This window comes from Onychomys torridus, chromosome 18 (genome assembly GCF_903995425.1).
Source record: "Onychomys torridus chromosome 18, mOncTor1.1, whole genome shotgun sequence".
Classification (NCBI taxonomy): Eukaryota; Metazoa; Chordata; class Mammalia; order Rodentia; family Cricetidae; genus Onychomys; species Onychomys torridus.
Window position 1 is genome coordinate 33252223 of NC_050460.1, and position 27734 is coordinate 33279956.

At 43.0% G+C, this 27734-nt stretch overlaps 1 protein-coding gene across 2 annotated transcripts in view; it reads right to left on the reverse strand.

The window, feature by feature from the left end:
• The window catches only part of Aff3 (AF4/FMR2 family member 3), a 472213-nt gene that overhangs the window by 219184 nt on the left and 225295 nt on the right, over window positions 1-27734 (reverse strand). For both annotated transcript variants that reach the window (XM_036167292.1, XM_036167290.1), the window contains exon 6: window positions 8979-9026. In XM_036167292.1, coding sequence (XP_036023185.1) covers window positions 8979-9026 — 48 coding nt within the window. The remainder of the gene's footprint in view (window positions 1-8978; window positions 9027-27734) is intronic.

The following is a 27734-nucleotide window of genomic DNA, read 5'->3' on the forward strand; positions in this document are numbered from 1 at the left end:
ATACAAGTTTTAAATGTGTGCCCTGAGCTGATCGCTCTGGGTGGATGTTTTAATTTTTCCAAGAGATGCTTTGCATAGACCACATTAGCAGTGAAATCGCTTTGACTTGCAGCCCTTGATTCCACAGTAGCAACATGCTAATTAAACAAATTATTCTTGCAAACTTATTATCTTGATTTCTTCAACTTGTAAAATTCATTATCTATCAAAATGAAAACCCCAATCTCATAAAAGATAATCAAGACACAAGTGGCAGATACAAAAGCCCCGGGCTTTACTGATGTGCCACACGCTGCAGTAGTGGTGAGGTTCCTTCCCATTTCTGACCACCGATCACTAGCAGGTAACTTTTCTCTTGCATTTCTCTTCACTGTATGGTGTGTGGTGATTCTTCTACTATAGAGGTACTGACAGTCCTTAGAAAAGTACTGAGAACATTTTTGTTACAGTGTGAGAAGACAACAGGGTGGTGAATTGGAACAAGTAACAAGCATAGGGTGAAGTCATTCATTCATTCATTCCTCTTCATTTACTCAGCATTTCTCAAGCATCTCTTATGTGTTCATGGTTGTGTCAGTCCTTCAAGATAGATGGACCAGTGAGAGATGAGAAAGACCACCATGTAACAAGTATTCTAGTATGAACCCAAGTTCCTGGGGACACAGACTAGAAGCCTCTATCTCAGACCTGGGGAAAGAGAAAGGCTCTAGAGAGAGGCTATGCTAAGGAAAATGGAGTCAGGTGAGTCTGTAACCTGAAGATAAGTAGGGCAGGGCCCAGGAGTAGGGTGTGGGGGGGGGGAGAGGAGGGCTGCAGTGGGGACCCTCTTGCAGAAAAGGATTAAAGTGTGGGGTGCAGGCTGGGGAAGTATGGGTTGGTCACAAAGGCTCTGCAAATAACATACAGCAATCTGACTGTCAGGCCTGGGAGAGGCTAACAAAACGTGTGCTTTGGAAGGTCGGTTGTGTCTGCACCGCGGAGAGCTAGTTGGAGGGGAGCTAGATGCCAAAGGTCAGTGGGCAGCCTTCTGGAATATGTAGGCAGGAAAGGATGGTGCCCTGACCTGGGCAGGAGACTGGAGAGAGGGAGAGAGAACAGACCTGTTGGAGGAATGGAGAGCTGACAGGTTTGGGGAAGGACTGGATCAGACGACAGTTAGAGAGCAGAATCCAACAGTGTTAGCAGCCACATTGCTGCAGGAATCCACACTGGAGAAGGTGGGAGAGGGGTGAGGTAGAGTTAAGGGAGAGGTGTTCATGACACACGGACATATGGGTAGCTGGACGGGTGCATGAAACTCAGGAAACAGCTGGGTTCATGCATGTGACACCTACCAGCACTTGGAAGCTTGTATCAGGAGCCACGGAATAGTATGATGTAAGAAATAACCTAAGAGTCTTGGCAGGAGAGAACCTAAGGACACCGCCATCCCAGATGGAAACAGGAAGGACGGACCACAGAGCTAGGACTAATCCTAAAGGACAGCGGGGAGAGACGCCAGACAAGCACTTGACCACAGGTGCTGTGGTTGAGCATCATCTCTGTGGCTCCCGATGTGCATGCTTGGGGCTGTGACCCTCTCAGTACACGCTGATTGACAGGTATGGTAGGTGAAAGCCAGGCAGCAGAGGGGTGAATGCAAAATGGAAGTAAAGCTGCTGAGAGACTGGCCTACCTTGGAGGGAGGGAGCAGCCCCAGGGAATGTGGCTCTGGAAAAAACCTTATTTTCTATGATTTTGTTGTTGCTGTTGTCGTAAGACTGAAATACTATGGAACGTTTACAAATGTACTCTGAATACAGGAAGCTAGCAGAGAGACTGTGGTTACAAGGCAATGGAGATAAATTGCTAGCTCTTGAGTCAGTTTCAGAAGAGGGTGGGACTTGGAATCACAGGAGAGGGTTGGTCCCAATTGGGAAGAGAGTGCTGAGAAGGTAGGAGAGGTGAAATGGGTGAAGGCAGGTGTCTAGCATCAGTAGCCTGGATTACAGGGCTACAGGAAGGTTTGTGTGTGGGGTGTCTCTGCCAGTTTCACTCACAGCTGTCCTGGTGCCCAGAACCGTGAGAAGCTGAAGCCAGCCAGTCCTAGCACACTCAAGGGAGACACCAGTCTGCCAAGGGAATGTGAAACATCTATGCCATTGAGGACACACTGGGGCCCAGGAGTACAGCAGGCAGAGACAGCCCAACCCAACCCACCATTCCCAAATGCTGGTCCTACTGATCAGTTCTTCAGTATGAAAAGCTTATGGAAGAAGCAAGCCCAACAGATGTGAGTGCAACAATGGCTGGGATTCCATCGGAAGGAAGAACACGGTGTTCTTAGGGGATCTGGCCAGGAAAGGTACCACGGCAGGGCTTGGCGAATTGGACTTGAGGCCCTATTTGCAAGGACCATCTGTCTGATGGGATTTCTAGGTCAGAGTGAGAACTGAAAATGCCAGGCAGAGATGAAGTGGGCCACAGATGGGGGCTCTTTATGCTGGGGGTTGTCTGACACCGAGTTTACACACACATAAACACTTCCCAGATACTTTTGCAAGCAAGTGCGATCTTATCTGTCTTCACATTTTAAGTGCTGACATCACTTTAGCAGATATACTCATGTCTAGATGCTTCTTTATTAGGGCAGTAAACCTTCTCAATGCCTTACAGTAACTCTAAGCTTAAGTTTTTAAGTTGTAAGTCTAAGAAACTTTTATTTATTTTATTTTTATGGATGCGAGTATTTTGTTTGCAAGTATGTCTGCGCACAGTGTTTGTGCCTGGTACCCATGGAGACTAGAAGAGGGCATCTAATCCCTTGGGACTGGAGTTACAGATGGTTGTAAGCTGCCATGTGAGTCCTGGGAATGGAACCTGGGTCCTCTGGAAGAGCAATGACTGCTGCTAACCAGCTCTGCAGCTGCGGTTATAATTTCTTAAAGTCTGATGAACCCATATAGTTATTTAAAAAAATAAGTGTTCTATATTAAATGTAGAAATCATAAAGAAAAATGAAATTAGGAACTAAGGGTGTGGCTCGGTCAGTGTTAGGATGCTTATATAGCACAGGGTTCCAGCCCTAGCACCTTAAAAAAATGTCACTAGAGAAGAGCACTTAAATGAAACCCACACTGAAAACAAATGTGGGGGTTAGGGGTGCAGTCGTGTGGCACAGAATGTATTTTCCAGGTGCAAGGCCCTGGGTTCTCTAGCAGTAAAATGAAATATCATACAAACATTGCATATTATATAAATCGGTAAAGACATACTACCCCTTTCAATGTCTATCATGTCTTTGTTGTAAAAAGCATTTGCAATTCTTTCTCGAACTTTTTTGAAATATATCATGTGTCATCCTATTGTATGACACAACATCAGAATCTAGTGCCCCTAAAACATGTACTATTTTTAACTTGTCAATTCAAAAAAAAAAATAAAATAAAATAAGTGATGTCTTTGAGGGTGACTTGTCTAGTTTAAAAGTATGGCTGGTGCTGGGAGTTTGCATGCATTAATACTCTCTGCGCAATGAAGGCAACACTGCAATGGCAAACCTCACTTGTGGGTACAGATACGCCAGCTCACTTTTCGTCACACACGACTCACCTGTAAGTACCTCACCACTACCATTTTCCTGGTTAACTACCTGTCACCCTGCACATGACTGCATGGTTCCTAATTGCCCAGCAGACTAGAAAGGAAAATACCGAGAGCTGACGCAGCATATTGTTAAAAGGAGCTTCTGAACCTCAGGGTTCAGTGGTTGTCACCCCGAAGCCTATGGGGGTCACACCCACCTCGCATATAGAGACTGAACTCCTTTTGACTCATGTTATATGGCCCTCCAATGTTACCTAGATGCCCTTGGCAGGTAGGAATGTAGTCCTTTATACAGGGATTCTAAATTAACAATGTTTTTTTTTTTTTTTTTAAAGAATTTCTCAATAGATGTAAAGTGAAATAAAAACATGTAAGTTCTGTCTTTAATATTCAGATGGCCAAAACCACAAAGATAACATGACACACAACATTTTATTTTGTGTGCATTGATGTTTTGTTTGCATGAATGTCTATGTGAGGGTGCTAGATTCCCTGGAATTGGAGTTACAGTCGTTGTGAGCTGTTGCATGGGTGCCAGGACTGGAAGAGTAGCTAATGCTCTTAACCACTGAGATATCTCTTCTGCACCTAATTTCTTACAGCCAGGTTTCTTTGGGGGTTTTTTGGGATGAGAGTTGATTTTGTGGGGTTTTTTTTGTTTGTTTTTGTTTTTGCTTTTTTTATTTTTTGAGACAGGGTTTCTTTATGTAGCCCTGGATGTCCTGGAATTCACTCTGTGGACCAGGCTGGCCACTAACTCACAAAGACCTGCATGCCTCTGCCTCCTGAGTGCTGGGATTAAAAGTGTGCACCACCACGGTTTGGCTTATTTTTCTATAACAGTAATGGACTATATTAATATTATTCCTTGACAATCCTCCCTGAATTGATTTTTGTTATTGGTGGACTTCAATTTGCCAAGAATTAAATCTTGAGTGTTGGAAACAAATGAAGGAAAAAACTATAAAAGGAACAGTACAAATGTTGATAAAAAGCTGCTCTGGCCTGCAGTGGAGGGGATGTGACCCGAGCTAGTCCTCCAAATGACCCAAGCAAGTCACTGAAAACAAGTCATCTCTTTGTTTTTCATGTTCCAGTAGGCACAGAGTAGCTAATATGTTTTCATCTGGGGCAAGGAGCATGTAGATGTTAGAGCACAAGGCTTCTCTTGTCCCACCACCCAGAGTCTGGCCATGTGACAGCCTGTAACGATGTGCAAGCCATATGACACTGCTCACAATGCACAAAACTCTCCAGAGATGCTAGGTAGCAGGATCTTCAGTTTTTGGAAAATTAAGGGAAAAATGATTTCCCTGTACTTGCCTGAAGGCTGTTCCATTATAATGTCCAGGAAATGGATCCCTTGAATTTTAACAAGTGCTATTTACCCCCTTCATATAAACAGAAGTATGCAACTCTATGCAAATCCCCATGACGGATACCTCACAGCACACTAGAATTAAATTAGTGGGTAAAGATGATAGCCAAGAAGAGAATCTGTTCAGACGCTACACTCAAATAGTCTCAAAATCCAAACCAGAATCTCAGGCACTGGCCCCTTGGTTGTTATTACAGAGGCATAGCACATTGTGGGGGTGCCCTCAGCAAAGTGTAATCTAAAACCTTCTTGCATAAAACTTGTGTATCCTGGATCCTAGCCCTGCACTCCTTCCATTATGTTGTAAACGGCTTTTACTGGCTGAACAAACGTTAATGTCATTATATGTTAATGGATGATGCTATGAAAGGCACAAAGGTATTATACCACTTGAACCTTCAAGGGTGAAATATAGGACAATGTGTGGAACTGTCTACCACGCGCATATGTCAGCCAGGAGGGCCTCAAGCACTTATGGCCCATCTCCACAGGACGTGGTGGTAATTTCTCCCTTGGATAAGAGAATTCTATAATTATATACAGATTTATGAGGTCCCAGGATTAAAATTTTCCGAGTAAGAATAAAAAGTAATTGTACTTCAGAATGCATGGTAATATGGTTTGAAAACAGTCACCTCAGCAAAAATAAAGGGGGGGGGGAGTGGCAGAAGTTAAAGATGCAGATGGCGATGGGAGCCATAAACTTGTGTGAGTTTCACAGGGGGATGCACGGTCCGGCACTGTCACATGCAGCCACATGGAAATGGGAATCCCCGTTCCGGCAGAATGCCTCAGCTTCCTTCCTTCAAACTGGTGAGAACTGACCCCAACTCCTCATCCTTCTAAGCTTTTACCTGCCGTATGCTCCATTCACTGCTCACCATGCTCTCGCTTTCTTGTTTTCTAGCCTCTCTCCTGGAAATGTGGCATATCTCTACTGTTATTATCAATTAGGTTTGCTGTGTGCTGTGATCTACACTCACCTACATGCTCATCTCTGTTCTTCAGATGCCCCAATGCCGTTCAATCCAGCATGTCTATAAATGGATTCCTAGTTCCCCTCGTTCTCTAAAACTGGCGTAATCCTAAGTGCCTCCACGTCTTAGATGTGAGAACGTACTTCCAAACCTCTCTCCTCGGTACTCTTTCAATGGCTTCCCCCCTTTCCTCTGACTTCTCCTTACCTCTCCACTCATCTTCCACGGCTGTCAGAACAGGGAATGGGAATTGCCAATGTGACTGGGGCACCCTCTGCACCAACCTCATGGCTCCCTTCCACAGAATCTGAACGTGCCTGGGAGGCCAGCACTACCCAGCTCCTCCTATCTCTATCCACCAAGTCTCTAGTCATTTTGGTCTACCTTGTCCTCACGGGGCTCTGACAGGATGAACTCTGCATTTCCTTTGCCTGCGACCTTCATCATTCCTCAGTCAGTGTCCTATTTATCTTCTAACCACCAGGGAGACCAGTCCGAACCCCAAGAAAGGTCACACAGCACATGGAAAGGTCATGTAAATCCCTGAGAATCTGTCCCAGCTGGTGTGATGTATTTCCTCACTGGATCTCTGAAACGGCCTTTGCTGGCAGGCAGACAAGTCTACAAGGGCAAGGGGCCATGTCTATTTAGCCCTCCACTGTTTCCCCAGTTGCTGTTCCACACAGAAAGGACCTAAGAACTCCAACTGCCACCATTCTGAGGCATGTTGGGGGCCTTTTGCTTCCTTCACAAGAGAGCACCACCCCTTAACAGCATGGCTTCAAACAAGGACTCTCAATGCCCTTGGCCACATCAAGTTTCCCTAAGTTAGTCAAAAAGCAGAAAAATTATGAAGGAAATTGGGCTCTACAAAGGCTATCCATGGAAACCAGACATCAAAAGGACATCCAACCACAACCATGACTCACAGCAAACATAGTACAGTGGCTTTCCTCTGGGGGATTCCTTCACTCATTCACTCGGTTGCTCATTGACTTTAAACTGGGGCCACAGTCTCAGAGGGATGCCGGTGTGAGACAGATACACAGAAAGTATGCTAGGCAGCTAGTGAAAAGGAGCCCTGTGGTTGTGTCTGGGGAAGATGATACATTTAGGGAGAGAGGGAAAGATGGCTCTGGAGACCCTGCCAACTGAGTGAGGGAAGGGAAAGCAAGAAAAAAACCCAGGCACCACTGGGGATACCGCACACCCCCGGTAACTCTTCCGTTGCCAACTGCCACCGACAACACCCCAGAGTGTGGGGGTTGGTGTGGAAGAGTCCACCTCTGACAGACAACACTGCCACTTCCCTAGTTCTGGACCTCTTAAGGGTCACAAGAGGGGGACAGCTCAACCAGTTCACACAGTCCCCGCACCCAGGGCCGGCTAGGACAACTCTGGAAGCGTCAGTCTCACACGCCTGACGGGAGGAGGGCTGTGCAGAGGCAGCACCGAGGAGGAGGCAGTGAGTCAGTGTTGTAGGAAGGTTAGGAGTGGGGTGGACAGCGGGGACGAGGGTTTCACTGGTTCTCTGTAGAAAAAGTAGAAGCTGAACACTTGACTGAAGGAATCTGCTTTACTTAAATGGATTTCAACTTCCTTACAGAATGACTTTTTGATGTATAAATTGAAGTCTTTATTTCAATTTTGAGCCAGCAATCAGGCAGTGGAGACAGGATTGTGGGTTCCAGGCCAGCCTGGGAGACCCTGTCGGGAGAGCAGGGAGGAAGACCAAGGAGAAGGGATGCCAAATTTCTTCAGGATGGGCAAAGGAGGATATAAGGAGGTATGTGCAATCACAGAGAGAGAGGGAGAGAGACAGAGATAGATAGATAGATAGATAGATAGATAGACAGACAGACAGATAGATAGAGAAACATAAACAATACAACCCATCAAAGGAAAGTAGACTATTTAGCCCCAACATGAAAGTATGTTGAAAGAGTAAAATAGATGCTTATCAGCATCATATACTATCCATTGTTTAATCTGAAACAAAATAGACAATATAGATTTTAAAAAATGGACTCACTATAGAATTAAAGATCGGAAATGAAGTGTCGTGCTGTAAAAACAGTTTTCTTCAGAAGGAAAAATCATTATAAATTAAGAAAAAACCTAATTTTAGTTATTCTAACACTTTGGGGGAAGGAAAACAAAAGTATCACTGCTGAAAACAATTTGTGAAGGTAAAAATTGTAAGTCAAGTAATGATATAATAATACTGTAGTGTGTTAGTAATTTGTGAAAAAACATTCAGGATGCCCAAAAGGTAGAAACATGTTCATGTTCTCTTTACAGGGAATGACTACACCATCTAGTGTCATTTATTTTGTTGTTTTGCCCAGTGTAATAATGTCAGTTTTCTATGAACTGTAATTTTTAGGTTATTTACCCTGGAAAACTACAAGTGAAGAAAAACTATGGGTTGACGGTGATTTCCTGATTATAGTTGGAACACTCAGGAAAACATGAATACATACGGCATGAAAGCCCAACCTGTCAGTCTCTGTGTGAAACTGGCTTGTAGAAGGAAGTCAGTGGGAAGGCCGGGCAAACAAGTACCGAAGAAATGAAAACCGGCGATACAACACAGAAGTACATTTCAGGCTCCAGCGCTATTCTCTATGTCAGGAGCTTCTGATTCTCATGACATTTAGAAGAAAAATCACAAGGCAGCCCCTGCCTGACTCAGAAAGTAGCACATTAAAGGACGCTCGGGTGATAAGTGGGCGCATACAGATGTGAGTCCTGCTATGTTTTTCACCTGACATCTGTTTTCCCGTCATCTAGCTCATCACTTTCATAGTGTCCTCTCAGTGTGCCTCAAGGTACCACAGCAGGGTGAGCTCCTCGAATACCGAAAGGAAGGGCTGCTCCATTACGTGTTACTTTGGTGGCTTTGATGACCATCCTTAGAACAGCTAAACATCAAGCAAACCACGATGGACCCCTTGGATAATGTGGCCACAGGACTTCCTTCTTTTGGGGAATCTGCACAGCCAATACAAGGATAAGATCTAAAAGAGCATCCTTACCCGAATTATTTCTTCCACACAGCTGTTGCTTTCTCCAGATCTACTCTCCTGAAAGCAAAGAAAAAATAAATTAGGTTTGATCAAATGTCACAAAGAGGATGATAGGCAAAATTCCAAATTGTAGTGGGGGAGGGGTAAAGCAATCTCGGCCTAAGGGAATGTTGAAGGCAGGGAGGGCTGATGAGGAGGGCCAGCTCTCATTGGTCAGTTCTCATTGTGGCTGTTTCCCCAGGGTTTCCTGGCAGGCAGAGCCAGATACATATGCATGCCCACAGACTCAGCCCAGAGCTCTCCCACTATGTTAAATTAAGTGGGGAAGTTCCTAGAAACACAGAAAAAGTTCCACCATTTTGAGATCCACCCACCCTGGTCTTCATTCAAGCGTGGAAACCATTGACTTTACCACAAAGTAGATCCAGTATACCCGTGAAATATATGCCACGGACCGGATGGGTACGGCGGTTACCACAGCTTAAATAAAAGTCTAGTTCACAGCCCTCAAATCCTGCTCTGGGCGGCAGGGTGAGTCTAAAACTAAATACCGAATAAGAGCAGCCACAATCCTCTGGGCATTGCCAAGTATGCGGGCTGGTGTCAGACCTCACCAGAGGCCCTTGTTCTGCTGTCCCCCGTGCCCCTTGCACTGCAGACGACTGCTCTGAGGTGTGGTGGCCTTGGTCACAGCTGATTGGAGAAAATGTTAAGCTCCGCAGACACTGTTTAGTTACTACTGGTTACATAGTCAAGAGCAGAGGACGTGGTTTTATGGGAGCATAAAAGCAATGGGCTCCACTGTTGGGTGTGCTGCCTGTGGTCCCAGGAAAGTCATTCTGTGGGTCCTGTAATTCAAGGGTGCCAACCACAGCCCAGTGTGTCACACTGGGATGGGACATTTTTGTGCTCTATTAATCAAACCCACTGCCCTTATTTCATAACTCTCTTTCCTCTAGGAATGCCATCTACGCCTTCTGTGGGTTTTTTTTGTTTGTTTGTTTATTTGTTTGTTTGTTTTAGCTAATTCCAAAGCTCCTTTGGGTCACAGCTCACGCACAGTTCCCTTAAAGTGGCTGTACTGGACCCTGGTATTCTCAGTAACAGCCCTTCTTCATCCCAGCCACCCCACAACTGCAATTCAGTATCTAGAACTATCCCTCCCCATTTAGAACACACTCCATGTGCAAAGTCTCTGAGGCATTCCAAACTGTGTTCCACACTACATGTATTATATACAATATGCATGTCGGCTAATTTCAAGGAAAGTAATGAATGCATTCCTTTTCTGTAGTCTTTTTTATTTAAGTTTGTCTTCTTTTGAGATAGAGTCTTACTACACAACTTATGCTGCTTTGAAATCTACCATCCCCCTGCCTCAACCTCCCAAATTCTGGGATTATATACATTACCACACTAGGGTACTTCCCGATAGTCTGAGGTACATGAAGTTGATCAGAATCTACTCTAGATGTTCACAGGGTGACAGAAATTCACAAGAGGTGTATGCCACCTTGCTCCTTGTCCTGGCTAGTAGGGCAGCATGATGGAAGATAGTGTTAGACTTGAAAAAGTCTCACAAGTGACCCCAACGTTCTCTGACATAGGATTAGTGATTTGTCTGCCTCTGCCAATGGAGGCCCAAGAAGGTGACATGAAGGGGCGGGACTGCAGGAAGCCTGATGTCTAGCTATAGAAGTTTTCTTGTCCACAGATGTTCCCCCACCATAAACACTGCCCTTGGAACATGCTGTCTCTTAAAGCAGGCCTTGCCTAACTGGTCTGTGAATGGGAAGCTGGGGCAAAGGCTACATAGAAAAGTCTCAGTCAGTCCAGAGTTTCGCGGCCCGTGGAATGGCCCCTCTGGTGTTTAGTGGGAAGAATGAGAGGTCTCAGTTGGAAAATTCATCTTCAATCCACAATGACTTCTCTTACATTAAAGTCCCCAACCATTCTTCTGGGAGGACAGGCTGACAAAGCAAACACTGAGCTCTCAATGTACTTCCTATCCTACTTAGAAACAATTAGAAGGAAAAATCTGGCCTCACGTTACCTAGGTACTAAATACACTTCAGATTAAACGTTAGGCTTAAGTCTTTAAATAACCTCTTTTGGGGGGCCAGGAATAGTGCAAGAGACAGGAAGTTTGCTGTGATATTGTTTCCTACAAATGTCAGAGAAGCCGCATCCACGAGGTCTCATCAATACGGCTGCCTAAACGAGAACAACCGTGATAGACAGGCAACCATGGAAGAGGAAATCTCATGGGCCTTAACCCAGAGAACTACAGGGAACTAGGGATGCTGAAAGCAGGAGGCAGAGTCTTCCCCAGAGAAGAGCACACCAACTGGACATCGAACACCAAGTGGTCATCCCTGAAGTCATAGACATACAAAAGCACTACATGGATTGAGCAGGCTATATTTATATATTCAGGAATATATAGATACATACACACATGTGCACACACACAATAAGTATCAGAGACAACACATTTGAGAGAGAGCAAGGGGACTCAAAGAAAGGGTTAGAAGTAGGAAAAAAGGGGGAGGAAACAATATAATTATATTTTAATTTTAAGAAAAGATTTAAAAGTTCTCTAAAATAAAACTTGACTGTACCCTGCCGTGATGATAGGGGACAAACGGATCATCCAGTAATGTTTCCTACAGTCCTCTAAGTTCCCACTGCCTTACTTAGGAAAGAGAAGTGCGGACGCACTGTGAAGCACGTTCGTCTCTATTAGTGATGGAGTACACAGGATTATGACTCTGGTTCACCCCGATGGCAGTGCAGACCTGATGGCCAGGACTGAGACAGCATACCATCAAGACAAGGTACCAAAATGAGGCCCAGACAATGGGCTTCCAGTAGCTATCTCAGGAAGTCCCACCCTTGAATCAGAGCCGGAATAAGTCGGGCAGAATGACCCCCAAGGGGGTCATTCCAAAATCCCTATGGCAGCAAGTGGCAGCCCATGCAGGATCCGCACATATTTTCAGCAGTCCTCTAGTGACTTCTCTATTTCAGGCAAACTCCCTATGCTCAATCCTTGGGGCTGTCTCTAGTTGAGGTGATGTTCATGTTTGAAGTGGGGAAATGAAAGGGTTCTGATAACAGGTGAATTTCTTCTTCTTTTTGTTGTTACACATTATTCAACACTCAGTCATAGCCGCTCAATCCACTAACCTCCACAACACACACAAAGAAAAGGGAAGGGAAACGGGAGAGGAAAGAGAGAGTCAAAAATCTTTGTCCTTTCTAACTAATAAAACAAAGACTGAGGGTATACGTCCTCAGAAATGGGAGCACAGAATGCCACCCAGTCGTTTCCAAATGCATAGAAGGGGTAGGTCAGTGAGGAGAGTGAAAGGGGCCAGGGGCTTTCTGCCTTTTGGGGATCTTTCTCAAGTCTGCTTTCTACTACTGTTGTGTGCTTTGATTATATTTACAATTTGAAAACTTTCTGTGTTTATGAGTTAAAACGTGCATGCAATTTACATCTCCAAAATTGTGTTTATATTTTTCACAATAAAATCACTGCTTCCCTCGGAAAGGTACCCACTGAGAAGGAAGCTGCACAATATAAGTTTTAATTACTCGTTGTTGTTTTTTTTTTTTCCTGAGGTTTTGTGGCTGCTGTCTCATGCTGTGTCTCTGAGCTGCTGCTCTGTATTTACGGTGACTTTGATGAACCGCCTTCATGTTTCTATCATTACATTTTGAAATCTGTCACAACAGTCTCACCTCACTGAAACTCCAACTACACTACAATTAAGAAGCCAGCATCCCTGGCCGATTCTCCTCCACAGCCTCAGTTGTTACACGCTTTCCCCAAATCCTACCACTCACACACACTGCACAGCCTGCCAGGGAAATCTGAGGACTGAAGTTCTGGGATAGGAGATCTCAAGAAGTCCCTGACAGCCGAAGTCCCTAATTATCATGCTGAGCACAGCACACTGGAAGGAGCGAGGCTTAAGGAGAAAAGGCTCCATCAAATCAGGATGAGATGGCATTTTATGGCAGAGAAGATGAGCTGCACACAGGACACATTTTGAAAACAGTGTAACTCTTCATCAGACACATTTCAAGGAAACTTTCATTCATAAACAATGTAACTGTCAACAAATCCTCAAAAGACCCTTGAGCATTTAGAAACCGTTTAGACCACACATACACCTAAATATTCCTACAGTACTATTTTTAAACAAATCTCTCTATTTTTCATTTACAGAAAACCCGAGACAAAGAAAATAGGTATTGTACTAACGCTATGAAAACAGTTCCCAAAGATCTAAGCTAACACCAGGAACTGCCATGACTCTGTGGGAGGCCCCATCTCTACAATTAAGTCCCGGCCTAGCCAGAGCTCTTGAACACAGGGTGACTTGTGAGCAATGAGGCAGACGGCCAGTTGTCTCTCAAATTCTGCTTCTCTCCACCTATCCTGACCTGTCACCATCCAAGGGCTGCACTCTGCTTCCCCCTAGCTAAAGCTGGATCCCCCATTTCCTCTCTGCTCTTCAGCCTCCCAACCTTACGTGCTCTGTTCACCCAGGTACCTTCTGCTCTACCATTCCCATCCAGCTCAGCCTCTGGAATCTTAAGTGTCACCACCAAGCCGTGAGACATCCAGACACTCAGAGACAGACAAGCAAAAGCAAAAGCAAAGGGACAGGACATAAAGGGCAATCATAGCAGGTAACAAGGGTGACAGTGGAAATAGCCAATTACAGGGTTTGGGCCGATTACAGTCTTCCTCACTGCAGAATGAGGAAGAGCCAGGGCACAAGCAGAGTATCAGAGAGAACATTTTAGACAAGAGAGAAGGAAGCAGGGCAGGCCTGTCACAGTTGGAGATCCTCAACCCACGCCTGTGTTCCCTAACAAACTAAGGGCACCACCAGCTAAAAATATATGAATTATCCTGAAAGGAAACAGAACATTTGAACAAAAAAATTACATGAGGCTAAAATAATAGATACAATGAACTTAGAACACAATGTAAATAAAAACACATGAAACTGGAATCTTCTGAAAACAAAACAAAAAGAAATCTGATTTATGAAGTAAAAAAAGCTAGGACTTAGAGCCCCGAGGCAATAAGTAATATAAAAATCACCTTCATATAGGGCTTCTAGCCAGATAATTGGGTATTTTGAAGGTTTTTCTCTTTCATAGTAGAAATTTATAGAAAACAATGCAATTTATTTTTTATTAAATTAAAAAAGAAAGGGAATTCTCAATACTCCACATGAAAATAAATATAAAACCCTTAATACATTATTAACACACATCACTCAGTAAAACATCAGAATTAATGGTATGTACTCTAGGAATGAAACGGGGGTTAACGTTTAATTTTAGGGACCTTTGAAAGTACACATCACAAGGGAAATAAGTAATTCTGTGGTCAGCTAAGCTAGCTGAATTTTTAATCATATACTTGGTAACACCTACATGATTTTACTTTTACTGTTATTAAAAAGGGCAATGAAAACCATGGAAATCAGTGTGGAGGTTCCTCAAAGAGCTGAAAATTGATCTACCACAAGATCCAACAACACAACTCTTGGGCAGATGGCCAATGGAGTGTTATCCAGGTGCTAAGAAAAATAAAATTATAAAGTTTGCAGGTAAATGGAAAGAGAAACAATTATCCTGAGAGAGGTGGCCCAGGCCCCCCTAAAACCAAACATTGCATGTTTTCTCTTGGATGTTGATGTTAGCCTTGAAACTTCAGACATGTATGTTTCAATTAGAACAACTGTGGAGGTTAGGCAGCTGGTAGGGGGCGGGCAGGGGTCTCTAGTTCTCTCTCCAAGAAAGGAGAAATTGAACATAGTGTTATAAAGAGATGAAAGGAAAACAGATGAGGAAGATTAAATGCAGAGGGGGCTGAGAGAGCAGAGTCAAGGAGAGAACATTAAAGACATAGGTTAATAACTGGAAAAGCTTTCTATGATATATACATATATGAAAGGAATTGAAATTTAGTCACCAAATAATGGGAAGAGAAGGCCTCCAATTGGCCATCTTATGACATCACGTAAAACCTCCCATACATGGAATGGGAGTTGAGTCACTGGCTAAATGGGTCCCCTAGACCCCTCCCCTAAACTCAAAAGCTATTGACAAGGCTACAGGTTACACTTCAAGATCTGATAGTAAGACCCTGTCGCTGAAGACACCACTTCCTATGTCATTGAACATGGAGAAATCAAGCTGATACCCAATTAGAAGCTTCACCTCTACTGACTGGACTAGCATTCACCGTGCTAGAAGGTACTTTGCATACTATTAGAGGAAAGTATTCATCAATGTCATTAAGCTACAAACTGAGTCCTACAATGAAGGGGTGGCCCGCAAGATATACAGGTCCAAGAGTGGCACGAATATTATGGGGGTAACCAGCCACCTTTTGAATAGATTCAAGGCATGTTCCAGGAGATGGAACCCATACCTGACATTGGTAATGAGGTCAAGAAATCAAGACTAGGTAGGCCATGGGCCCTAGAGGAAAACCTATTGCTATTATTCTGCTAAATGAACGTATCAATGGTCCCACTGACCAATGCATTCTTAAACCCTAATTAAAGAAGCTTCTGCTTGCAAGACATGGTAGTTAACATAGATGTACAACTAAACAATGTGCAAAGAGCAACAGACTCTAGACCGCTCAGCCCTCCCCTTAAAGCTCAGGGATCTATGTGGAAAGAGTATGAGAAGCTGAAGTGTGGGTGATGCCAAGGAAACAGTGTCTTCCAGACCCAACAAGGCTGATGCACATATCACTCAAGAGACTGTAACAGCACACACAAGGCCTGCACACATTCAAATCAGACGAAATCCGAGCAAAGAGAAGGGGAGGTGGACACAAAGTCCTACCCATAACCAAGAAAGCTATCTTTGATTATTACCTGCTGGGAACGCTCTCTCCAATGAAGTGACACTAGGTATATGAACCACACTCCAGCACAGCCCCTCCCCCGACTCTCAGGAATAGCTGGTCAACACAGAACAAACTCGATGGAGCTGTGTATGTGTGCATGCATGATTACTGGTGTTGCTGTTGCTGTTTGTCTTATTGAGTTTTTGTTTGGTCTTTGAACATTGCTTTGGGAGAAGAGAAAGAGACCAGGAGCACTGAATATGAAGTTGGATAAGAGGGTAAGATCTGGGAGAAGATGGGGGAGGGGAAGAATATGGCCAGAATATACTGCATATAAAATATTTTTTTAAAACAAAGCACAATGATGCTTTTGTGTAATTGTATGAACAATCTTGAAATATGAAAAACCTCGTGTATTATACAAAGATAATTTGGATAAAAATGAGGATAATTTTAACAAGAAATGATTAATGTGTATACACAAGACAAAACCTAGGGAATCTACTAAAAGACTGAAAAACCATATTCGATGGATACAAATATCTTTAAATTCTAACATATAATGTGAAACTAAATAAGCAAAAGGAGTAGAAAAACAAAACAAACAGCATTAGCCTAAAAAGATGTAGTTAGGCATAGTGACTCATCCCTGCAATCCCACACTTCAAAGGAGTGTTGTCACGAGTTCAAGGCCAGCCTGAGCTATGGCACAAAACACTATATGAAAATAAAACAGGGAAAGCTGGGTAAGGTAAGTGTTATTTTAAAGTGTGCCACTGAGCAACATCAGAGCATTACTTTTAGGTTCTTTTTTTTTTTGGGGGGGGGGGTTGGAGACAGGGTTTCTCTGTGTAGTTTTGGTGCCTGTCCTGGATCTCGCTCTGTAGAACAGCCTGGCCTTGAACTCACATTCACCTGGCTCTGCCTCCTGAGTGCTGGTATTGAAGGCATGCGCCACCACTGCCAGGCTGTATTTGACTACATTAACAAATACACTATAAACATTACTAATCCAATGATATGAAATTCAAAATGCTTCATATTTCCATTTTTTGATATGATATCTTAAGTAGAGAATTCCACATCCAACCTCATGTTGAATCAAAGTATGGGCACAAAAGCATTTAAAATGTCAGGCTATGCATACAATTTGTATTTGAAAACTTAAGTGAATTTCATATTTAGACTTAGGGACCATCCCCCCCAATATCCTGGTATGTATTTGCAAATACTACAAATTTTAAGAAATCTGAACTCTGCAGCACTTCTGGTCTGCTACATTTTGGGTAAGAGAGAACCAATCTGTACTGTCCTTCCAGGAAAAGAATAAAACAAGGAAAGTCCTGGGCACCAGTGGCTTGTATTAGCAGTTTATAGTGAGTGTGCTACCTCTCATTATGTGTTCGTGACCAAGCTTTCTCAGAGCATGAGGTATAACCTCAAGGGCACTTCCCATATGATGCCTGTTGAATGACAAAATAAGTGGCCATTATACTTATAAAGAAAACTAGAATTTTTTTCAAATCAAAAGTTCTGAGTTCTGGGGAGATGGCTTAGTTAGTGAAATATTTAACACAAGCATGAAGAGCTGAGTTTGCATTTCCATCATCCATGTAAGAAGTCAGGCACAGTAGCATGCTTTGTATCCCTGGTGCTGTGAGTATGGGAGAGACAGGCAAATCTGGGCTCAGCTAGTGACCCTGTCTTAAAAAAATACAACAGTCCGGGAGGTGGTGGTGCATGTCTTTAATCCCAGCACTTGGGAGGCAGAGGCAGGCAGATCTCTGTGAGTTCAAGGCCAGCCTGAGCTACCAAGTGAGTTCCAGGAAAGGTGCAAAGCTACACAAAGAAACCCTCCCTGCCTTGAAAAACCAAAAAGAAAACAAAAACAAAACAAAACAAAAAATACAACGGAAAGTGGCAGAAGATTTCACATGCCAACCTCTGGTCTCTACATGTGTGTGCATACACCTTCATGTACACATCCAAACACTATACATGCACAAAAAAATAACAAATACCACTAAAAATTAAAGTTCTGAATATTGTAAAAAACCAGGGTAGTCATCTGTACCGTGAGAGATGTCTTTGCATTCCCTAAAACATTAACAAATGATAGCTACCTTAAAGCCTAATTCTTAGAACATCAACATTTATTTACTTCATTAAAACTAAACTTATACCTATTAGCACATAAACTACTCACAGGCCACTTAACTTCCTAATTCCCACATTGGCACCTGTAAATCAAGCCTTTCATGAACTAGCAATATTAGTAAAGGGTTGCTGGCTGGACAGCCCTCTTATGAAAACTTCAATTTGAAATATCTTGAGCAGGGGAGAGAATGCCGCAAGTGGAGAATTCTGCATTCTCATCTCAAATCATGTATCACGGTCAAAATGCATGTATGTAAACACACTACATAAAGTTTTCTACAGTCTATGTGTGTAGGGTATATATCAACCATGGATTTCATTTAGACTTCAGTCTTATCCCATGCAACCTCATTATACACATGAAAATATTCCAAAATATATTTTAAAGGCAAATTATGCAGCGCTTAATCCTAGGAATTATTTTGGATAGAGAATCAACTATTATAAATTTAATGTCCCTATCAGACTCAGCAACAGGACAAGGTCAGCCAGTTACATTCTGATAATGAAAGCCAGTGATCTCAATCAATGCTTGTAGTTAAAAGTGTGTGTGGCTGATGGCAAGTTTAGTGGTCTATCAGTGTGCTGCCCTTGTCAAAAGCCTATTGATGCCACGAGAAAACAAGAACCAGAGATAGTGACTTTACATCGTGGTCACTAATTGATATTGAGTGCTTTTCTGTGGGGTCATGTCTCAATGAAGTGCCCAGTGCTGGAAGTCAGGGTCGTCTCCACACTGCCCTGTCAACAAGGGGTAAGGAAATCACAGGGCAGTCATAAATGAACACTCATAATCGACGTTGACAAGAACATGGCAAGACCTCCCCGTTCTTTCATCTCAAATCATTCCTCCCAGCAAGAGGAAGAGCAGCAGGCTCAAGAGGGGTGACGAGACAGAGCCGCTCAACACCCACACGCCAGGCAAGCCTTCAGGGAGATTTCTGAAATGCACCATTTCCTATTTAGTGTCTTCCTGAATCTTATTCTGCCCCCAATTATCTATCTGCCTTCTAACCTAATAAAGAGCAAATAATATGTTCTTTATGAGCAGCAGAAGGCTTGCTGATAGGATAACTCTCTCTTAAAGGATAAAGAAAAATATACAGGGAAAACACACTGGGTTATCACGTATCATCACAAATGTGTTTTCCTTCTCCAATCATGAAATTCTGAACACAGAGACTTGCAAGATGGAAAGATAATCCAATGTGGCTGAAGAAATTAGCCAATTACAGAAACTCAGGACTACTCTAATTGGTGTCCCCAGGTTAGACATATAATCAATTCTCTTTCAACCAAGAATGGAAATGGCAATGTGGTACTGTGCATTTGACAATACAGGCTCCTTATCCAACACATTGTAAACCGTGTTCCCAACCTCAGATTTAAATATTGTACTAGTTTGCTTTATATTGTTATGATAAAATACCATGAACAAAAGCAACCTAGGGAGGAATGGTTTATTTGGCTTACAGGCTATCCGTCATCAACAGGGAATGTTAAGGCTAGACTTTGAATCAGGAACTGAGTCAGGAACTGAAACAGAGACCACACAGGAATGCTGCTTATTTGCTAGACTTTGCAGCTTGCTCAGTTTGCTTAATTATACAACCCATGGTCACTTGCCTAGGGTGGTAACCATCCACAGTGGCCAGGGCCCTCTTAGATGAATCACAATTCAAAAAAATGCTCCCCAGAAATGCAATCTGAAGGAGACATATCCTCAACTGACATTCCCTTTTTCCAGCTGACAAAACATGAATCAGGAAAAAATTCTCCTATGGGATACATGATCTTAGCAGTGGAACTCAAGAATAAGCATAAAATTCTTTTATGTTTTGTTTTTATTTCATTAATTTTGCATGCATCTGTATATGTGCACGTGTATGTCTGTCTTGTGTCTGTTAATAGGGAGTATATGTGGAGGCCAGAAGACAACTTCTGATGTCATCCTCAGGAGCATTATCCACCTCATTTGAGACAGGAACTCTCACTGGCCCAGAGCTACCCAATTTTTGCTAGAGGGGCTCAACAGTCACTCCCAGGGATTCTCCTGTCCTTGACTCCCCAGCCTTTACGTGGTTAGTAATGTTCTGAATTTCAACGGCAAACCATCACAGAGAGCACACCGTGGGATCTTTCACTTAAAGCACTATGTCATTGCTCAATAAGTTTGGCATTTTAGAGCACTTTAAATTTCAGGCTTTTGTATAAATATAGGCCAACCTTTATTCTCTTTGGAGCAGTCCATTAATTTTATTTAATTATTTATCCAAGATAAATAACACAAGCAACCTTTCATGCCCCATGCCCGTTATGAGTCTTTATCTCCACTTTCCTTGGCTCTCCCAAACAAGTCTCAGGTCTGTGTGACCCCACAGAAGGGTTCATTCAGTCTATCCAACACAACTGTTTCTACAAACGCTCCAAGGAAACATGACAAACATATGCAAAAAAAAAAAATCAAAACTCTACATGTAACTGACATGAAGAGAAGAGAAAGCCTGCCAGATGGGATAGAAAGAAGTACTGGAGATCAGGACTGAAAAATTCACACCTAGTTTTGTTAGTAGGTAAGAACTTGGCAGAAATCAAGTTTGTTATTTTTTTATTTCCATATCTGAATGCTAGTATTTCAACATACTAATTTTTGTAATTTGCAGCCTTTCATGGTAGTTTCATTACTGAGTCCACTGTCATAGTTTTATGTTCATTTGGGAAAGTATTTGCAGGTTCCTAGTAAGAGTTCTTGAAGAGACAAAAGCTTTTATTTTCTCCCTCTGACAAGTATGCACTAAGCAAATCTTGGAGAAATAGTATGTGGTCCTTGTCATGAGGCAAGTTAAGTTTGTTTGCTTCTGGACCATGGATCACTTGTTAATAAACTGGGCATTAATCATGCATTTCCCCTATCTGAGTAGGCCTCAGAAAGCCCCTGGAAGTGACTATTGATCGCTGGGTTTCCATGAAGAACATCCTTGGGCCAAGTTATCTGGTAGTTCTCTCTAGAAAGTCCTTTCCATCAAGTCTGTCTGTCCAAAGCCCCTGGGTGAGACCTTGTAAGATGGCAATCTCTGCACCTCCATCCCCTTGAGTCCTATCTCCATGCATCTGTCATTCAACAGGAGGAAGTTACTTTTATCAAACCAATAGCTTGCAAAGAAATACACATCACCTGTATAATACACTGATACCAATACAGCTTCTGTGTACACAGAAAGCAAACATGCCCTCTTTAATAGTCCACAAACACCTTAAGATGAGCTCCTTAGAATGCCTCGAAAGAAAGCCATTTGCTTAGGTCTTTGGGTTCTTTCTCTCTCTCTCTCTCTCTCTCTCTCTCTCTCTCTCTCTCTCTCTCTCTCTCAAGGAATGATAAGGCACATTGCAGCAAGAAACTTCTGTCTCTAGTGGTAAAAACAGCAACCACATATGCCAAAAACCAAAAATATTTGGTACCAAAAAATATAATTGTATCCCTAAGATCATGTTGCAATGATATTACAAGTAATGATCTGCTTGTGCTAAAATTAGCAAAACAGTCAAATGAACTCAGAAAGTGTAAATGAAAATTTTCAAGGTCCTTCTCTTTCTAACACCACGGCTTAAATGCTTAGAGAAAAGAAAGTAATTTTGATATCAGCCAACCTTTCTCTCTCAACACAAAGGAATAAGATGAAATGTTTTGTTTGGGGACTTGATTTCTAGTACTGGGGAAATAACTGAATTTAAGGATGTTTCGCTTGGGGCTGAATCTGGACACCGAGAAGCTCAATGGCAGTAAAGAAATGAATGCAAGGACTATTTGATGCAGCTCCCAGCCACAGGGGACACAAAGGAAGCCTGCATGGCCGTCTACAGAGTCAAAATGAGTGAGACCAGCTACTGCTGCGGCAGAGTTTAGACTGCCAAGACAAATCAGAAGGGAATTCTTATCTCAGGAGGGTAGCGATACCAAGACAGTGCTTTCCGTCACTTTACCTGGCAGCTTTTGCCAACCAAAGAGCCAAGACAATGTCTCAAAAATACCACCGATGGCATCAAAAGGGCCTGTTGATAGGGTTGCAGCATCAACCACAGTTAGAGAAACTGTTCCTGTATCAGGAAGGTGCATCTCCACTTGATGGATGCCCAAGTTTGTTGCAGGACACCAATGATCACACCAGAATGTGAGTGGTTTAGCACACAGGAGACATGGGCTTTTGCAAACCCAAACTTCTTATAGGGTTCCTGGACCTGACCTAACTTTTCTATATTTCAACTTTCTCATTCCGTTCTTTTTTTTTTTTTTTTAATTTAGCTTTTAAATTTTTTAAAGTGTGTGTTTTATGTGTGTGTACATGCATGCTTACAGATGCCTGAGAAGGCCAGAAGGGGGTGTCAGATCCCCTGAAGCTGGAATGAAAGGAGGTCATGGCCACTAAATGTGGGTGTTGGGAACCAAACTCCAGTCCTTTGGAAGAGTAGCAAGTGCTGTCAATTACCAAGCCAAATCTTTCTAGCCTCCAAATTGTGGGAAGTTTTGCATTTACTTACTTATTTTGTGACTGAGTGTAAGTACATGGGTGTGGGCATAGCATGGCACATATTCTGGGATTGCATTTTCTTTTTCAACCATGTTGGTCCCAGGGATGAAACTCAAATCATCAGGCTTGGTAGCAAGGGCTCTTACCAGCTGAGTGATCTCACTGGCCCCACCTTCCTCATTCTCAAAACGGGCGGGGATAAAAATAGTACCAAGTATACATGAAGAATAAATGAGGCACTGCTTACAAAATGTTGAGGAGGTACCTTCCACATGACATTTGATCACTGAAGAGGAATAATTCCCCATTTTAGAATTGCATAGATGTCATTTTAAGCACATAGGAAAGCAATAGTTACTAACAGGCTAATTTTAGCACAAGCAGATCATTTCATGAAGACCAGACGATTTTAACGCTACTATTTTCCCTGAATCTAAAATGCCAGGGGTCTTCTGGGTTTCTGTAAGATACCTGTCAAGGTCTTATGAGATCTCCCAGAGGGTGGATGGAGATATCTGAATTAGGTATTCATATACTTACATGAACTAGTAGCTTAACAGCCTTTCCTAATTTATTTTTAACTATTTTTTTTTTTATTACTTTTAGGAACATTGATTGGTGTTCTGCCTGCATGTTATGTCTGTGTGAGAGTGTTGGATCCTGGGGTTTCAGACAGTTGTCAGCTGCCATGTGGGTGCTGGGAATTGAACCAGGGTCCTGTGGAAGAGCAGCCAGTGCTCTTTAACCACTGAGCCATCTCTAGCCCCCCCTAATTTCTCTCTCTCTCTGTTTCTCTCTGTGTTTTGTCTCTCTCTTTATTTTGTTTTGTTTTTTTGCGACAAAATTTCTCGGTATAGTCCTAGATGTCCAAGAACTCATTCTGTAGACCAGGCTGGCCTTGAACTCAAAGATCCTCCTGCCTCTGCCTTCCAAGTGCTAGAATTAAAGAAATGTGCCACCACCACCTAGCTCTAATGAATTTCTTATCTGGCATGATTTAGATGTTAAAGATTCTTAAGCATATTAAAAAGATGAAAGACTCTGTTATTGTAGATCTTGTATTTTAACAATGGGATCCAGGAAAGCAATAATCAAAAAAGTATAAAGTGTGAGAGAAGATGAAATGGAAGAAAAACTACAAGATGGTGTCGCAGAATATGGGGCACTGTGTGAGTGACAAGGATTTAGGAGGAGAACACTATTTCCAACTTGCAAGACAAGACATGGGCTGCAGGTTTGTCAACATGAAACAAGCTGGAGTCCCCTGAGAGGAGGGACCCCCGACTGAGAAAATGCTTCCATAAGATCCACCTGTAGGCAAGTCTGCGGGGCACTTTCTTGATTAGGGATTTATGTGAGCGGGACCCAGCACACTGTGGGTGGGGCCAACCCTGGGCAGGCGGACCTGAGTTTTTATGTATAAGAAAGCCAACTGGGCAAGCCACAGGGAATGAGGCAGTAAGCAGCTTTCGGGCACTGTCTCTCTTTCAGTTTCTGCCTCTGAGTTCCCTTCATAAGAAACTGTGATAGGGACATGTACGCTGATGGACTCTTGCCTCGCCAAGCTGTCTTTGGTCATGGTGTTCTATCGCGGCCTAAGAAACCTTCACTAAGATAAGTTTTAAGATTAGTGTACACGCAGCTGACTCTTCCCCATTTCCCTTCTTGCTCCCCACTCTTCTTTCCTCTCCTCTCACTTATTTAAAGGGCACTGATACAAACAATGATTCTAACCTATCTTGGGGCATTATAGACAAGGGAGTTGGAATCAATGCGGGACCCGCACCCGGGTCACTGTAGCTTCCTGTAAGTTCTTCTTTCATAGTTAGAACCCCCGAAAAGACAATAAGTCTGTCTGACCAACTTACAGGTTCCAGGTTCCAATCAGATGTTGACTGAGTGGAAATCAGTTTAAAAAAAAAAAATGTGCAAAATTCGTTCAAGATTTAAGGCATACTCATTGATCTGGAAGAACAGCTCAGGGAAAGAATACTTACCATAGCATACCAGGGCCCATGTTAGAGCCTTAGCACAGAACAAAACCAGAACATGTAGTTCTGGTTCTTTCCAGTCAATTTTTGTTTAAGAAGAGGTTAAAAGGCAAATTGCCATACAGGTTGGGATGAGTTGTTTGTAAAACCTCTAAAGAGACTACAAAGACTAGTTCAGTAGTATCAGGACAACAGTGTAAAGAGTTATTACAGTGTTCAATAAATCAGCTGAATTAGGTAGAGATTGGAGAGATTAAATACGTGTATTGTTTTCTTACAAACATGGCAGTCTATCACAATCCTGCTCACAGTTTTTAAATTTGAATATTTCGGCTGTGTGCTTAGCAACCCATGAAAGATGTTATCCACAGGAGTACAATGTTTCCTCCCAAAATAACGAGAAGATTAACATGGCAACAACTTGCAGCAAACAAGTGGTTAACAACTCAATATTCAGGAAAATATGATACTTAGGCAGATTTTATTAGGCTATTAATCCCTGCTGGGTCCCTATGGTGTCGATGTGGTTTGAAAGGTATGTTCCTCAAAGCTTCGGAGGCTGGGGGCTTGGTCTGTATGCCAATACTAGACCGTGAAGGGACCCCTGAGCAGCAGCATGGGCACTGCCCATCCAGAGGATGATCCTGCTCTAGTGGAGTGACTGGTTTTTGTGTATGAATGGGTTATTAAAGAACAAGGTCATATCACATGGCTGCTCTCTTCTTGAAGTAGCTGTGTTGTCTCTCTCTGCTGCCAAGAGCCCCCTGCTGAGGACACCAGTGTCATGGGCTTGCACCTACCAGCCCTCAGGAGATCTTAGTAAGCCTCTTTACGTTATGAAGTACCCTGTCTCAAGAGCTGTGGTTACAACAACAAAGTGGACTAGGACACAAGTGGAGCCAGGGCACGGCTTCTCCTCAGACAAGCGAGGTTTTCCAGTCGGAGCAGCAAACACTGGGAGTCCACAGTATTCACAACATCGCTGATCTTGGCTTCTCCTGTGTTCACAGCTAAGCTTCAGCTGCCCCCTTTCCTAATCTCCTCTTCCCCAAGTTCCTCAGTTCTTACCTGTTGTTTTTGTTTGTTTTTCTGAAGAAAAAAAAAGTAGTACTACAGAAACCATCACAACTGTTTTATACTTTTTTTTTTTTTTTTTTAATTTTCTGTGTCTGCTGGAATTTACCCTTTATAACGCCATCTCCTATTCGGAGCACTGCCTGAAGCTTTCATGGACTTGCTGGTGGCAGAATTCAGGCTCAGAGGGAAGAAACATCAACCCAAAGGACGCATTTTAGCTCTTCTTGTAATTCTGGCTGTAGAGAATTCAGTTTTCATTCGGCCGAGCTGGCACTCCCTTTTTCTCTCCCTGGAAACTGTCACAGCGATAAAGACCTACCCAGTGCAGCCAGGCCTAAAACGTTATAGCCACGTGGTTATAGCAATAAACAGGAATCTTCACCTCCCACCGTACTTCTGAGCTGAGAGACGGGGTTTGTTATTGTACTAATCAACAGCCTGCCAACACTTCCAACAATTAGAGCAAATGGTCCTTCTCTAGATACGGCAGAGTGGAACCTTCAACGGTAACTGTTCTCCTCCACTTGCTCAGGTCCAAGACCAAAGAGCTCCGGCCTGAAGTCACGGAGACAGTTAATGCAAGGCGCTTTATGCCAGTCACGGACCGGGGGCACTGATGAGCAAGGGCAGAGCACATCAAGATGAGGCAGTGGCACGGCGGCCAGGCACAGCTGGCCTGCTCCATTAGCCACCCTGTGAGCTGAGCACCGCAGCAGCCCCCCTTTCTCATTTAGAAGAAAGAAACCAGGGCATCTTTAATAGGGACACTGGTGGGCTCGGCGTCACCGTCATAGGCCTTTAAAAGGAAAGGCCTCAAGTCAGTGCAGATCAATAATCCAGCCTGTCCTGCTGCCTACCTTCAATCTGGTAAGCAAGAAAATGCCTTTCTATTGGTACTAATCCTGTTGTGCCCCCAATGAAGAAAAAGATGCCCCAAGGGGTTATTTAATAATATACCATTGGTTTTTAGAAGAACGACAACAACAAATAGGACAGAGCAAAACCAAGGAAGCAAGACAACCAGAAGGGTGGAAGAACCCCTTTGAAAACACACCAGAATAGATAACAGTCAGCAGAGAGAGAACATGCGCAGAGCACGAGCTGGCTTGTTCCTAGAAAGTTGGCTATTATTGTTAACTCCTGTGCCTGCCCACTGATTCAGAGGTCAGGTGCTGCGCTGGCGCCCGAAGTCAAGAGTTGAACAAGCCGGGTCAACCCTTCGTGGAGCTGACATTCTATGCGGTGATCAGGCAAGAAATAAACAAACATGATTACTGTAGAAAACATGATATGCCTATATGAAAGTAAAGAACAGACTGAAACTCCTTAGGGTTCCTACCAGCACTAATGTACCTCTCATCTGAAAGGATGAAGTCCGACAATGAGAGCATACACTAATAACAATGGATATAAAAACCGAAACGAAACAACACAAAATGGAAAAGCTGTACCACATGCGATCGCCATTCCTCCTTGCCCAAGACCCTGTTTATAATTTCATTGCAGCCATTCTGAAAAGGTAGAGAACGAATCACAGGTTTTTGAAAAGAAATTTTGCAAATAACATGGCAGTATTGCAAGATGCAAATGTAAACGCTGCCGAGCCATCTGCTCGGTATTACGGCAACACTGGGGAAGGCTCAGAAAGAAATGATGTTTGAAATCATTAAAAAAAATAACATGTCAAGTTTAAAATACTCAAGGATCTTAGAAGCAGCATCAACACATTCAGTAACCATATGGCCCTACAGCAGGTTAAAAAAAAAAAAAAATCACCCTGCTTGTGATTTCTCCTTTAGCCCAAGGGTTTCTAAAGCATGCTTCTTTTTCTGTTTGAGAACTTTTTCCCCTATTGAATTTCTTGGTGTTTATAATTTCTTTAATTATAATTGAATACAATAATCATTTCACCTTTTCTGAAGTAGGAGATGCTGTGATGAGGGAGATGGAGTTAGCTGGTCCAGAAGACGGGATGTGTAGGTGGCAGGTAGAATTGTTGAGCGTGTCTTGTTTTTTACCATTGACTTAGGAGACCGATTACACAGTCATAACAGCTAATCCCACTACAGAGTACACATTTCCAGGCACAGTGCTAAGTGCTTTGCACTCCTCATTCAGA